Raw genomic sequence first — 14,297 nt, 5'->3', positions numbered from 1 at the left:
CCATATCTTATGCTTTTATTATTTGGAAAAAAATTCCACTATGATTAGCACAACACCTTGCACATAGTAGGTGCTTTGGGAATGTTAGTTTATTTGAGTTGATTAGAAAAGCTCTTATTTTTGTGATTCAGTATTATTAGCAATGGTGAATTCATTGGGTTTAACTGCAGGCATTCTTATTACAAATACAGGTTCAAAATCACAAATTGATATTTTCAACTTCTCTGCTATTATAATTCAACCAATAACATTCCTTTTGTAGGATTAACATTCTTGTTTGAAAGATTTTCTCCTACTAACCCTCAAGCACCTACCCTTCATCAGACTCTAGATCCCCTCACCTTTGTAGCAGTGATTGTTTAGCTTTTGAGCTATGACTTTTCCTTAAGTACCTCCACACATCAGTGCACTTCACTTTGGAAATTATTGACCTGGCAACAGAGAGACCTATATTAAGTGACATTATAATGGAGTTGCCAGTATAGGCACTATAAAAGGAAGATTTTTGGTTCATTCAAAACACTTGAGAAATAGGCTGACATAGGAAAGATCTTATCATATTTTCTTATCTAGTCTCTTTTATATTAGAAAGACCATAGCAAAATATAACAAATTCTGAAGCTGAGTCCATTTATTTCAACTTTTTACTGGCCGAAATGGCTCAAGCTTCTCTCACACCCTTCTCTCCTTCCCTCTTTCCCTCCATCTCATTTCATCGCCAACATTAGTTTCAGATTGATATTACGAAAACATGGAAGAACGTATGCCTGTAGATAAAAATACAATGGTTAAACATTTGAAGTTCTTTCTACTGAATTTTTCTTTCTTTCAGACTTGATATGTTGAGAAGAATGATCCTGCCTGCTGTACTCCCTCCTTCTCTCTTTTTCTTGAACGTCACCTCAGTCTTAGGCGTCAGTCTAAGTCAGGGGAAGATGAGGGCTCCCCTGATCTGGGGAAGCCCCGGGAAGTCACCTACAAGTTGTTTTTTGGTCTGGATCTGTCTTCTTCTGTGTCCCTAGCTGTCCTGTGTTGTTCATGAAAGGTGGGGAGGGGGCGGGGGGCACACCCTTTACTAAGTACAGGCTGCACATGAGAAGAACTAATGCTTTGACGTTTCTGGGATGAAAGTCTTTCCCATGTGTAAGCCTTAAATATTTAACAGAATGATTTATTTTGTCCAATAGTTTGAAGCAGGACAGTATTAACTTGAAAATCATTGATGGAGTAAACACAGACTATTCAACCACTATATCTATGTGTATGTGTCTTAAATTAATATGTATATTTGTACTTTAATTGTACTGTTAGAATTTTATATTATGCAAACAGAAGTTCTTTTGGCATTTGAGAAGATAAGATTGATTTGGGGCCCAAAATATTTTTAAAAAATATTTTTAGATATGTCTCAAAAATTCCACATAGAAGTTATAAAATGGAAAAGAGTTGATGCTCATAGGCTGTACAATTATTCTGTAGGCCTTAAATTTTCTTGCAGCATTCAAAATTGTTGGCCTGCTGATGTAAACTATGTCAAACAAATCTGAATTGCTCAGTAAATTTTAAGCCAGCTGTAGACAAAGTGATTTTTTTCATGATACATGGTCACTTGGAATATAGTAACTAGTGGTTGAATGCTGCGATGTGGGAATATCCAACACGGATCAACAGTATCTTGGGACCCAAGTTAGAAAACAAATTAAGTGTTTTGAGCCACAAAAGGAAACAAATAGAATTGTTCTGAGCTTTTAATAACTCAACGAATACAAAGCTGTTATAAGACAGAACCCATGATAGAAGCTGACAAGACAAAGTAGGGAAGGACATCGCTCTAAATAAGCGTGGGTGCAATGGTCATTCTCGGGCTTCAAATGCTCTTTGACATAAACATGAGTTAATTAACAATAAAATAACCAGTACACATAGACCAAAACTCAAAACAACACCGCATATACAGCCTATAAAAAAGGCAGTCTGAACAGGATGATTAAAAAAAGGAGTAGGATGTAAATATTAGTAACTGAATTACAGCGTATATGCCATCTCAAGAATGATTTTGCCTTCCAAGCCGCTCAACTTTCCTCCCCCATTCCTGGCAGATAATTGCTTCCAGCTTTATGTTCTCTGAGACCTTTTACAACACTGCTTATGACCTCATTCCACATGATTTGTTCTTTTGGTCTCTGACCTCCTGAGCTGATCATGAGCAAGTTGAAGGGAGAGACCATCCGTTCTCTCCCCACTAGCCTCTAGTAGCTGCCCAATTAAAGACTTTTATGGACTCTCGCAGCCATTGTTTTGAACCTGTGGGTGCCAGACCACATTACCCACATGAGAGCCGCCTGGGTGCCTACTAAACTGTAGCTTTCTGAACCCAGTCCCAGATCTATTGAATCAAAATCATTAGGAGTGGAGTCTAGGACTTTATATTTCACAAACATCCAAGGTGATTCTTATACACACTAAAGTTTAGAATCACTATTCTCATTCGTTTATCTTAACCAACTTCTTATGTTATGCTTTGTTATTACTTTGGCTAATTTTTTTTAAAAAAGTTTAAAAATCACCTCTAAATTTGAATTTCTTAGAAGGCTTCTACCTTGGACCTCACAAAATTTTAGAAATTTAGACTTCAGAGCTCTTTCTATTCTGTGTCCCACTTCCTGAGATATGTTCAGAATTGGGTCAGATGTTGAAGATGAGGAGACAGTAAGGTTTTCTCCACAGAGAATCTATTATCATGTATCATGTGGCCATAGCTGTGACTTGCATCCTCTGCTTCACAGGTGGGCTGAGGTTTTCTGTGAATACAGCCGCCCCAACTGGCATTGTGATATATTTCTTCTGCTTCTTCTCTGTCAACCACTCTGGTCCCCATATTTAATAGGGACTTGTCAGATTATGTAGCATATAGAACAGCAGAAAGAAATCTCTGCTCATGTATGCTCTCCTGATGAGCCCTATAATAAATGGCAAATATCATGAAGCAAATTGGTTTTTATTAATTTTTATCAGATGATGATATATTTTCATTAGGAAAAAACCCACTCTTGTCCATTTCTTACTTGAGTATTATAAAGTGTATAACAATTTAAGTAGTCCAGTTTAAGAGATCTGTTTATACACTAAAAGTTAATGATTTATTTTTACTTTAACAGTTTCTTGGAGAGTTTTCTGTAATATAATGTAATATATCCTACCAAATTAAGTGTTATCAGGGTCCATCACAGGGAATATACAGCATTGTATTCATTTAATTTAATTTTTTATTTTTAGATTACAGTTGATATACATTATATTAGCATCAGGTGTATAACATAGTGATTAGATATTTATATACATCACAAAGTGATCACCCCTATAAATCTAGTACCCATCTGATACCCTATATGGTTATTACAATATTATTTACTATACTAGAGGCCCAGTGCACAAAAATCGTGCACTGGTAGGATCCCTAGCAGCTGCCGACTGCCAGCGGGGAGCCTCCCTCCCTTCCCCCAGCAGGCCCCGCCCCCTGGTCGAACTCGCAGTTGAGAGGACAATTTTGATACTACGCTTTTATTATATAGAATTTCCTGTGATGTACTTTATATCCCCATGACTAATTTTATAACTGTCAATTTGTACTTCTCTTTAAAATTTTCATGAGTTTATTTGATGACATGTTTATTGATTTGTTCCAATTATTTATGCATTCATTGGTTGATTCTTATATGTGCCCTGACTGGGGGTTGAACCCACAACCTTGGTATTTCAGGATGACGTTCTAACCAACTGAGCTACCTGGCCAGGGCATTTAGTTGTAATTTTTTTTTTTTTAATCCTCACCTGAGAATATTTTTCCATTGATTTTTGGAGAGAGTGGAGGAGAGAGGGAAAGACAGAAACATCGATATGAGAGTAACACATTGATTGGTTGCCTCCAACCAGAGCCCAGGCCAGGGAGGAGCCTGCAACCAAGATACGTGCCCTTGAACAGAATCGAACCCAGGACCCTTTGGTCCACAGGCCGATCCTCTATCCACTGAGCCAAACTGGCTAGGGCAGTTGTAATTTTGATGTGGTTGTGAGAGGAGGTGAGCACAGCATTTTCCTACTCTGCCATCTTTTAATTTATTGGGGTGACACTGTTTAACAAAATTACATAGGTTTCAAGTGCACAATTCCACAACACATCATCTGTACACTGTATTGTGTATTCACCACCCCAAGTCAAGTCTCCCTCCATTCTACTCTGCCATCTTGAGGAAAGATCCATTTTAGATGCACTTTTCTATTTGCCTTGTTCTTGGTGAATATAACTATTTTTCTATAGTGAATTGATACAAGGAAAATTTTTAAATGATGCTTTTTAGGGTGGTTGTTTATTGCAACTGAGAGTTTGCAAAGATTCCTATTTTTTTCTTTCCTATACTACTAGGTTCACAAGAAAAAACAACAAAATTTTATGAGAACAATATAATGTAGATATATTTTACTCAACATAATTTTTTAGTTCCTAAAATATGTGCAATTAAAAATTAATATTTAAGTAGATTAGGGAATTTGGTATGAAAGGGAATTCTCATATTAAGAATTGTTTTGTAAGTACATAATATAAGCAAATATTATCTGCATATCTATATTTGCAGTTGTTGGCTTATTTAAACTAATGTAACTGCAAAACTTTCCTACTGAAACTGGAACCACCCTTAACAAATTAAGGCAGAGGTCTAGTTCAACTTTGCTTTTAAATGTAAACTGCATAATCTGTACATAGTTGCCTTAAATTATCTTTAACTTTTTATAAAAACATTTCAGACCAGCTACTGTTTTCCAAAACAACAGAGTAAGAAATGGAAGCAGACATTTAACTCCATTATATTATTAAGGATTTATATTGCCTACCCACACAAATAAGTATAAACAGAAAACACCCAAGATGCAGAGATAAATCAGAAGTTCAGTTGTGTGCTTGGAGTTACTGCATATGATGGGACAGTGCAAGTCCTCTGTGCTGACCTGGCAGGATGGTCACAGCCTCTAAAAGGCAAGACACTTCTAGGTCCATTCTAAATTGCTGAGTGAAATGTGTTTTGTGTGTTTTCTAAGGTTTCTGCAGACTTGATGGATGAAAGCGACATCCTCCTTGGCAGGTCTCCCCAAAAACAACCACCCTGAATCATGAAGACTTGTGTCTCCTTGAACAGAGCTAAATAAGGATGCCCGAAATCCGGTCTTGGTAAGTCTTTCCTAGTCATCTGACAGTTAGGCCAGAGGTTCATAAAACCTACTGAACTGAACAGACTCCTACCTCTATAAATGGCTTATTTTTGGAATCAGGAACTTTTAAAAGCTGTATATAATGACCCTACTTAAACATTTTAGATGTTCCACAACACATATTTTCCAGTACTAATAACTTAATTGTTTACTATGCCTCAGTCCCTGTGCTGGGCGTTTTATATGTATTTTTTCTCATTCAGTCCTTACAATGATCACTTTGGATAGGGGCTATTCTCAACATCCATATTTTGGAGAACACCCATATTTTGGAGAAAATAAAACTAAAAATTAAAGAAGTAAATTGTCTAATGTCACAAAACGAGTCGGCTCACTCCAACATTCAAGTTTGATAAGTCAGTTATTCACCCTGAGCTCCGTTCCCTTGTCTTTGAATTTGAGGCGGTATCTTCCTCTTTAAATGGTAAAACCTCAGTTATACAGGTCATAATCGATGACTAGCAGTGACCGGAGACAGTTCGCCTTGTTCTGTGGACCCTAGACCTTTCCTTGTCAAATATAAGAATCCATCAGTCCAGACAGACCTTCCGTTTGCGTGCTGCTGTCCCTCGGGAGCTGAACTACATCCCCCACAAGGCGCCGCGCGCTGCGCTGTGAATGCCGTCCTCCTCCTCTCTCAGCTCTCCCTCCGTCCCTCCTACAACTCCCACAAGCCCCCTCGGCTCCGGGCCTGGACCAGGCCCGCGGTGGAGGCGGAGGCGCGGGAGTTATGGAGGGGGCGGGCTCTGCAGGGAAGTGCGTCAGAGGAGGCGCGGGGAGAGTAGGGTGCTGTGGTCAGAGCTTAAGGGTGAAGCTGGCGGAGCAGGAGGATGGGCGGTGAGTGAGCGGGGCCGGCGTCGCCGGGCGGGGGTCGCGTAGCCGTGCGACGTTGCCAGCGGCTTAGGGAGGGTCCCCTCCCCTCGCGCCGCTGGGGTGGGCGGGTTCTGAGCGTCGAAGCTGGGCGGGGGTTGTCCCTCGGCCGGGGGCGTCTGGGGAGGGGCCTGCTGGGGTACCCGGGGCCCCTGGCCGGGTCCGCGCAGGGATTCCCCATCCCTACCCAACCCGCGTCGACCTCCCCCGAACCCCCCAGGTGCGCCCTGCGAGGGGCCCGCGCCAGGCGTCCGGCCTGGGAGAAGCGCCCTCCCGGTGCCGGGACCTTGTAAGGTCACCGGAGAGCCCCAGGATGGAAGAGGGTTCCATCCACAGAATGCAGATACAAACCCGACTCCCGGCGTTGCCGTGCATTATTGCAATTGCCCTGATCTCTCCTGAGTCACTCCCCAGCTTCCAGACTCGGCACCCGCGGCTGGCGAGCCTGTCCCCGAGCTCCTTTGTGTGAGGCGCTTGGTGGGGTCACGGTGTTACAGGGCCAGTGTTGACTCAGCTGGATCCGCCTCGAGTCCTTTTACTGCGGCCTTTTACTACTGCCGTGCAGCCCGCGTCCACGCCTCCGGAGTGTTCTTATTTCGCCTTATTCATACTTTTCTTTGTGGCTGAGGAGAGTTCACTTCGTTTGCAGATGAGGAGGTTCAAAAGTATCAGGAACGGAGAGAGTACCTGGGAGCGAAGCATTTGCCAGGGGAAGGGAGCTTGGCTTAGCGTTTGAATGGATTAGGGCAGCTTGATGTCCAGCATTATGTGCAATTTTGGTCTCCTTGCTATTCTCCGCGCCTCAACAACCCTTCTCTGTGGGCTCACAAATATCTCCCAACTAAACGTCGTTTTTAGGTTTTCCCTCTTCAGAGGAAACTGGGAGGAGCGGATTCCCTCCGCTTCCTTTTCCTGTGCCCTTCTCACACTCAGACCCGGGACACTTACTGCCCCGCAGCCCGTGTAAAAGCTCAGTCTGTAATTACACATTTGCTGCGCATGGCACATTGCTGACTCTGGGTATGTCTGTTGTCTGTATCTGTAATGTGTATGTCCTTTTCAGTGTTGTCTGTTTTAGTGTGCAGGTGGTAGACTAGAGAACAAGACCTCTGTCTCCATAGCGTCCTGGGTATGTGAACTTTCAATAAGTACTTTCGTGATGACTTTCGTTTTGAACTTAATTTAAAACATGCTTTAAAAAAAAAAAAAAAACTTCTTCGTGATTACACATTACTTTAAATAGCCAAGGGATGGGAAATAGAGTAATGGGCGATTTTTGAGATAATTTCTTTCAAAATGATCTTTGTCCTTGATGGAGTCTAACTTTTCTTCAATTTTTATACAGAGCAGTGTGAATGCCAGAATGGATAACCGTTTTGCTACAGCATTTGTAATTGCCTGTGTGCTTAGCCTCATTTCCACCATCTACATGGCAGCCTCAATTGGCACAGACTTCTGGTATGAATATCGAAGTCCCGTTCAAGAAAATTCCAGTGATTTGAACAAAAGCCTCTGGAGCGACTTTGCTAGTGATGAAGCAGATGAAAAGACTTACAATGATGTACTTTTTCGATATAATGGCACCATGGGATTGTGGAGACGGTGTATCAATATACCCCAAAACGTATATTGGAATAACCAAGAAAGGACAGGTATTTCTCTTTTTAACTTCTGTCTCCTTTACCTATTCAAATAGGAACAAGGTGATATGATGATGACCCAATTATGTATAAACTGGTTTGTGAGTTCTTTCTCTCCTCAAAGAAATAAATCTGTGTTTCTTCTCTCCATACCACCTTCTACCCCCCACCTTTCATGAGTTACCATTGTACTCATAAATATTGGTTGGGTGAGTAACTGTCCTTATCTTGAGAAAGACATTTTAAATCTTTGTACTTATTTACCTATTTATTAAAAGCCTTTTTATTCATCTCACACATCATGAGGAAATAAATGGAAAAGTACAGATAAGACTTTAAATACTTGGTAACTGGTAAAAAGGACTAGTATCCAAAATCAGGCCAACAAATATGACTTGATAGTTCTTTTATATGTTGGTTGTGTTTTAGTAGATATTATCATTTGCCCCCTAAATCTTAGAGGGTATAATTTGACCAACTCTACATTTATATCTGTGCATATTTGAGACTATTTTACAACAACCTTTTTTTAAAAAAAAAAAAAAAAGATTTTTTAATTGATATTTAGTGAGAGGGGAAGGGAAGGGAGGGAGAGAGAATCATCAACATGAGAGTGGAACATCAATCAGCTGCCTCCTGCACATCCCCTACCAGGGATCAAGCCCGAAACCTGGTCAGGTGCTCTGACCAGGAATTAAACCAGCAACACTTCTGTGCCTTGGACAACGCCCAACCAACTGAACCACACCAGTCAGGACTGTTTTACAACAATCTTAATAGAGCTTATAGATTAAAGATGTACAGAAGAAAAATAACCTAAGAAATTGTCTCTCGCGTTTATTTTGCAAGCATCCTTAACATTTAAAAATTTTAATTTCCAGTTATTAAAATGGAAACTTTAGAGCTCTTTGTAAGGAACAGCTTTACATTTTGTGTTGTGGTTTTTTTTTTAATTTGTGACTACTTCTGTTGGCCTGTTGGTGGGAATCACTGTATTCAGATCCCAGCACAGATTTGAGTTGCCATACATCCGAAGATGGTGGTTGTGCTTTTATATGGGAAAAAAAAGTAGTTTGTAAGAGGGGAAAGTAGGTTAAAATTTATTGTAAAACATTTAACTAGGAGAGCATAGTACTTGATATTTGAATCTTAGCAACTATTTATCCTTCATTCAACAAATATTTATTATATGCCTCCATATTCCAGGGCCTAGAAGCTAGGAGTACATCAGGAAAAATAAAAATAACAATTCTTACTCTGGAGAAACTACCTATATTCTAATAAGGTGTGACAGGCAATAAACATAGGTATAACAATATAAGCAATAAATAATTATATAAAATGTTAGAAGATGACACATGCTAAAATATAGCAAAATAAAGGGGAGTTGGAAAAACATGATGTTGCTGGGAGTAAGTTACGATATTCAGTAATATAGGCTCCAATGAAAGACACCACTTGAGTAAAGTCTTGATATAGGTGAAGGTGTTGGCCAAATAGGTCATTGGGAGACAGAGGAGATCATTTAGGTTGGAAGAAACAACTACTGCAAAAGCCCTACGTTGGGAGCATACCTAAAATAGTCAAGGACCAGTGAGGAAGCCACTTGACTGGAATGGAGGGAGAGGGAGAGTGGGTATTCTATCAGAGACATGTACTCTTGGGATGAGAGTAGAGTAAATCATGCAGGATTCTCTAGGCATGAAGAGGACTTTGGCTTTTACTCAGAATGTGATGGAGTCATTGGGGAGCTTTGAGCAGAGGAGAGATGATCTGCTCACCTAGGCTGATAGGTTGAATACATAGGTCAGGCAAAGGTGGAAGCCAGGAGACAAGTCAGGCTTATGCACTAATTCAGGTGAGAGATGATTGTGACTCAGACCAGGGTGATAGTACTGAGTATTGGTTGGATTCTAGATATATTTTGAAGGTAGAGCCTCTAGGAGTTCCTGATGGAATACATGTAGACAAGAATGACTAAAATCTCTAGGCTGAGGAACTGGAAGGGTAGAATTGTCATTACCTGAAATGGGGAAGATGGCTGGCGGAGTAAAGGAGGGAACAAGATCAAAGTTCCTATTTGTTCTTGTCCCCTTCTCCTTCCTAGTCTTCTTACATATCTATTCTCATTCATTTCACTGCTCTTATTCCTCCCCCCCGCCTTTCTTGTGCCCAGGTCTTAAGCCTGCCACTGAGAACTATTGGTATCTATTGGGCATTGATCCTACATGTCACAGCTAAAGATTTGTTATCTCCCCTGGGAACATATCTCTGTATCACTTTTTATTTCAGAGAATAGTTACTCGAAAGAGATTTTTTGTTAAATGCTTAGTATTAAAACAGCAAGCAATCATGGTTATTCTTGTTCCAGAATCATTTGATGTGATCACAAGATGCACGAGTTTCACGCTAAATGAGCAGTTCATGGCAAAATTTGTTGATCCTGGAAACCACAATACTGGGATTGATCTGCTTCGAACCTGTGAGTACTTTGATATCAGCAGGACAATTAGGGAAAAATAGAAAATAACTTTGCCTTTTTATGAACTCTGATTTTGGAACAAGATGAGTTATTATATTGTGTCAACTTGAAATAAGACCTCTAACAGTATCTCAACAAACTCTGATCCGTTCATGACATATTTTAGGCGTTAGGTGCATACTTACCAAATTGCAAATAGGAAGTTGAGAGAGGCAAAATAACACATTGGATGACAAAATCCAGACCCTTCAAAAGGTATTTTTAGTGAGCCCATTTAAAGAGGAAATTTAATAGGGATAAATAATAGATTCCTGTATTTGAGTTAAACACTTCAGCTACCTGAGTTCAGTTAGGGATGTGTGAACACAGTTGACTGCAAGTTCTATATGAGTCAATTGAATGTCAGGCCTGCCCCAAGTGTTAATCCAGTCTTAGGTGATAGTAACAGAACTGTAGATGTCAAAAATAAATGAAAGTATTTATTAGGAGTATTTATTATTCCTTGAGGGTCAGACTACCCAGGAAATACTGTCTTTAGATTTGAACCTAGTTTCCAACCTATAAAGACTTACTAGAGCTTGCCTGGAAGAATGACCATGTCATGAGAAGAAACATTGAATAAAATGGCAAGTATTTAATTTTGCCCTGCAAATGCATAGGAAGAAGTTTATTTATTACTAACAGTTTGAAGGAAAGAGAAAAGACTTTTATGTAGTTCTAGAAGTAAAGCTAGATTAGAAGGTAGATGTGGTTTAGTATTGATATTGATACATTGCTAATAATTAAAATAATTAAAAAATGGAATAGAATGCTTTGTAAAGTCACCAGCTTTCTTCCCATGTAGTTGAAGGGATTTATGATAATTAAAACTGCCATTTATCACCCTGACCAGTTTGGCTCAGTGGTTGGAGCATCTGCCAGAGGACTGAAGGGTCATAGGTTTGATTTCCGGTTAAGGCATATGCCTTGGTTGCAGGTTGGATCCCTGGCCCTGGTCAGGGCACGTGCAAGAGGCAGCCATTCGATGTGTCTCTCTCACATCAATGTTTCTCTCAGTTGATGTGTCTCTCTGGCATCAATTGTTTCTCTCTCTCTCCACCTCCCCCTTCCCTTCCTTTTACTCTCTCTAAAAATCAGTGGAAAAAATATCCTTGGGTGAGGATTTTAGAAACAAACAAACAACAACAACAAATCTCCCATTTTATTGCGTGCCTGGTATATACCAGATCCTCTACTTTGCACTTTATGTATACTCTTTCAACAGGTTTTTGTTTGTTTTTTATCCTCACCATTCCTTGACTTGTTATAACTGCCATAGATCCTCTAAGGACTTAGATTTGCTTGTATGTAGAGCCAGAATGCTTTGCCTCAAATGCTGGCTCTACTAGTTTGTAGGGATGTTGGGAGGGTTAATGCACAAAGCATCTATGGAACAGTACCTGACACTTGGTAAGACCTGTCCTGCTGAGGTCAGTAGTTGTTAACTTTTAGTGTCTTTTTACTTTTACATTTATCAGGACAAAGTGAGCATTTTATTTTTGAACAGTGCTTTACAAAACAAATTTCAATATTCCTTTCTCATTTTTGAGAAAAGATCTACATAGAAGAGGAAAGAAATTTCCATTGAAAACTGTCTGGAATCATGGTAACATGTTTTTCCTCTCTTCTTTTCTTCCAGATCTTTGGCGTTGCCAGTTCCTTTTGCCTTTTGTTAGTCTAGGTTTGATGTGCTTTGGGGCTTTGATTGGACTTTGTGCTTGTATCTGCCGAAGTTTGTACCCCGCCATTGCCACAGGCATTCTCCATCTCCTTGCAGGTAGGTCTTGTCATCAGACTTAACATTTTATCTTCTTTCTGTCTCCTTAGAGACCAAAGAGTTATAATTCTTAAACATTCATGCTCTGTCACACTGCCTGAAAAACTCTTACAGTGCTCTTATCTAGCAATGTTTTGTTTTGTTTTCTACATTTTCCTCCAAGGTTTGTGCACACTGGGCTCAGTGAGTTGCTTTGTTGCTGGAATTGAGCTACTCCACCAGAAACTGAAGCTGCCTGAGAATGTATCCGGTGAATTTGGATGGTCCTTCTGCCTGGCTTGCGTCTCAGCTCCCTTACAGTTCATGGCTTCTGCTCTCTTCATCTGGGCAGCTCATACCAACCAGAAAGAGTACACCTTAATGAAGGCATATCGTGTGGCATGAGTGGGAAGCTAGCTGCTGTACAATTGCCATTTTTATTATTTTTTAAGAGTAATATTTTCCCTCCCCCATTTTGTTTTAATTATTTTTTTGCAGATGAAAAAACACAGTTGTTTTTTAATACAACTAAAATTTATATGCATTACTCTGAGTGATTCCATATTTCAAACAAACTAATCTAGGGTCAGAGTCTAGACAGAAAGAAATGGGTAGATACTTGGCACAATTTTGTGAAAGATAACTGATAGTGGGAAATTGACCCAGAACAAGTTCTGCTGATGTCTGTTAGACTTTTCAGTAAAGTAATTATATTTACTCAACTGGAAATTTTATTTTCATTTGGAAACCTCATCATTGTCAAAACTTATGTTCACTTTGCTGTTATAGTTAGCCAGTCAGCCAGAGTTATTAATGCTGTTTTCAAAAACTTAAGCTACATATATAGGGAAATTATCTAAGATCCTTTTTCCTAAATATTGGCATATAACTTCATTAAGATGAAATATGGCAGCTGTTGATCTACACAGTGTCTGTCTACAAGAAAAGAGGGGAAAATAATCTTACTTGAAGTTTTAACTTTGGAACTACAGGAATTCCAATTCAGCCAGATAAGAAGATTAACCTTATTTTACTTTTTTTTTTAATCTCCTTAGTGTGTCATAGGATTTTCAGTACCACCAAAACATTTGGATTTTTGCTTTTTCCCCCTTAATACACCAGACTTATTACAAGAATGCTTTCTTTTTAATACTACATTGGGTTCACAGAGTAAAATTCTTCAACTGCTATCTCTTTATTTCAACTAAGTACCATAAAGAACGTTCCACCATAAAGACCCTCTGGAGTTAGGAAAACTACCACAACCAGCTGGTTATTAACTTCCAAACATGGTCTTTATTTCTTGTGGTGAAATGATGTGCCTTTCCTTGCCTAAGTCCCTTCCTGGTGTGTATCAGCATTATTTAATGTCTTCTAATTCGTCATTTTTTTATAAATATGTCTATAAGCATTGAACTTTTAAAAATCTTATTTATTTATTTCATTACTGTAGCACTTGACAGATTTTTTTTAAAAATGTAACTTAGTGATTTCTTACAATATCCTAAATCTGTCTTTTATATAAAATAAACTTAAAAATGAGAAGAGACTCAGTTGATTTAAATCTCAATACGTTCGGATAAAGAAATAAAAGATTCTGAATGAGCATTTCTGTGGAAAACGCTTTGTTGCTTTATAGGTCTATCTTTATGCCCAGTGTTTGGGTCTCTGTTTTATCTTCCAAGAACTGTGTGAACCTCTTAACACCTACTAGAAAATAAGAGACTCTATGTCATATGTTTCACAGTTTTATTTTTTTTATTGTTTAAAGTATTACAAATAGTAGTACATATGTCTCCTTTTTTTTCCAATTGACCTTCCCCCAGCCTCCCCCACCCCCCAGCACATGCCCTCACCCCCCTCCTAGTGTCTTGCATCCATTGGTTATGCTTATATGCATGCATACAAGTCCTTCAGTTGATCTCTTACCCTGCCCCCCAGCCTTCCCACTGTAGTTTGACAGTTTGTTCGATGCTTCTCTGCCTCCGTATCGATCTTTTTGTTCATCAGGTTATAATGTTCTTTATTATCCATAAATGAGTGAGATCATGTAGTATTTTTCTTTCACTGACTGGCTTATTTCACTTAGCATAATGCTCTCCAGTTCCACCCATGCTGTTGCAAATGGTAAGAATTCCTTCTTTTTTATAGTAGCACTAGAGGCCCAGTGCATGATTAAATCATGCACGTGTAGGGTCCCCTAGGCCTAACCTGCCATCCAGGCCATATCCACTGCCCCACAAAG

At 39.4% G+C, this 14,297-nt stretch overlaps 1 protein-coding gene across 3 annotated transcripts; it reads left to right on the top strand.

The window, feature by feature from the left end:
- Positions 1-6,020: 6,020 nt before the first annotated feature.
- CLDND1 (claudin domain containing 1) lies at positions 6,021-13,660 on the top strand. 3 transcript variants are annotated; one of them, XM_008158114.3, is made up of 6 exons: positions 6,044-6,102; positions 7,214-7,264; positions 7,481-7,787; positions 10,147-10,257; positions 11,936-12,073; positions 12,237-13,660. In XM_008158114.3, the coding sequence occupies exons 3-6, from the start codon at positions 7,499-7,501 to the stop codon at positions 12,455-12,457; spliced, it is 759 nt and encodes a 252-aa protein (XP_008156336.1). In that variant the 5' UTR covers positions 6,044-6,102; positions 7,214-7,264; positions 7,481-7,498; the 3' UTR covers positions 12,458-13,660. The 3 variants fall into 3 exon arrangements, with proteins under 3 accessions (XP_008156334.1, XP_008156336.1, XP_054570001.1); XM_008158112.3 differs by lacking the exon at positions 7,214-7,264 and having other exon boundaries at positions 6,021-6,102; XM_054714026.1 differs by lacking the exons at positions 6,044-6,102; positions 7,214-7,264 and adding an exon at positions 6,994-7,155.
- Positions 13,661-14,297: the final 637 nt, after the last annotated feature.

The sequence above is a fragment of the Eptesicus fuscus genome, chromosome 3 (assembly GCF_027574615.1).
Source record: "Eptesicus fuscus isolate TK198812 chromosome 3, DD_ASM_mEF_20220401, whole genome shotgun sequence".
Lineage (NCBI taxonomy): Eukaryota > Metazoa > Chordata > Mammalia > Chiroptera > Vespertilionidae > Eptesicus > Eptesicus fuscus.
Note: the sequence above shows the minus strand (reverse complement) of the source record. Positions and strands in the feature narration are given on the sequence as shown.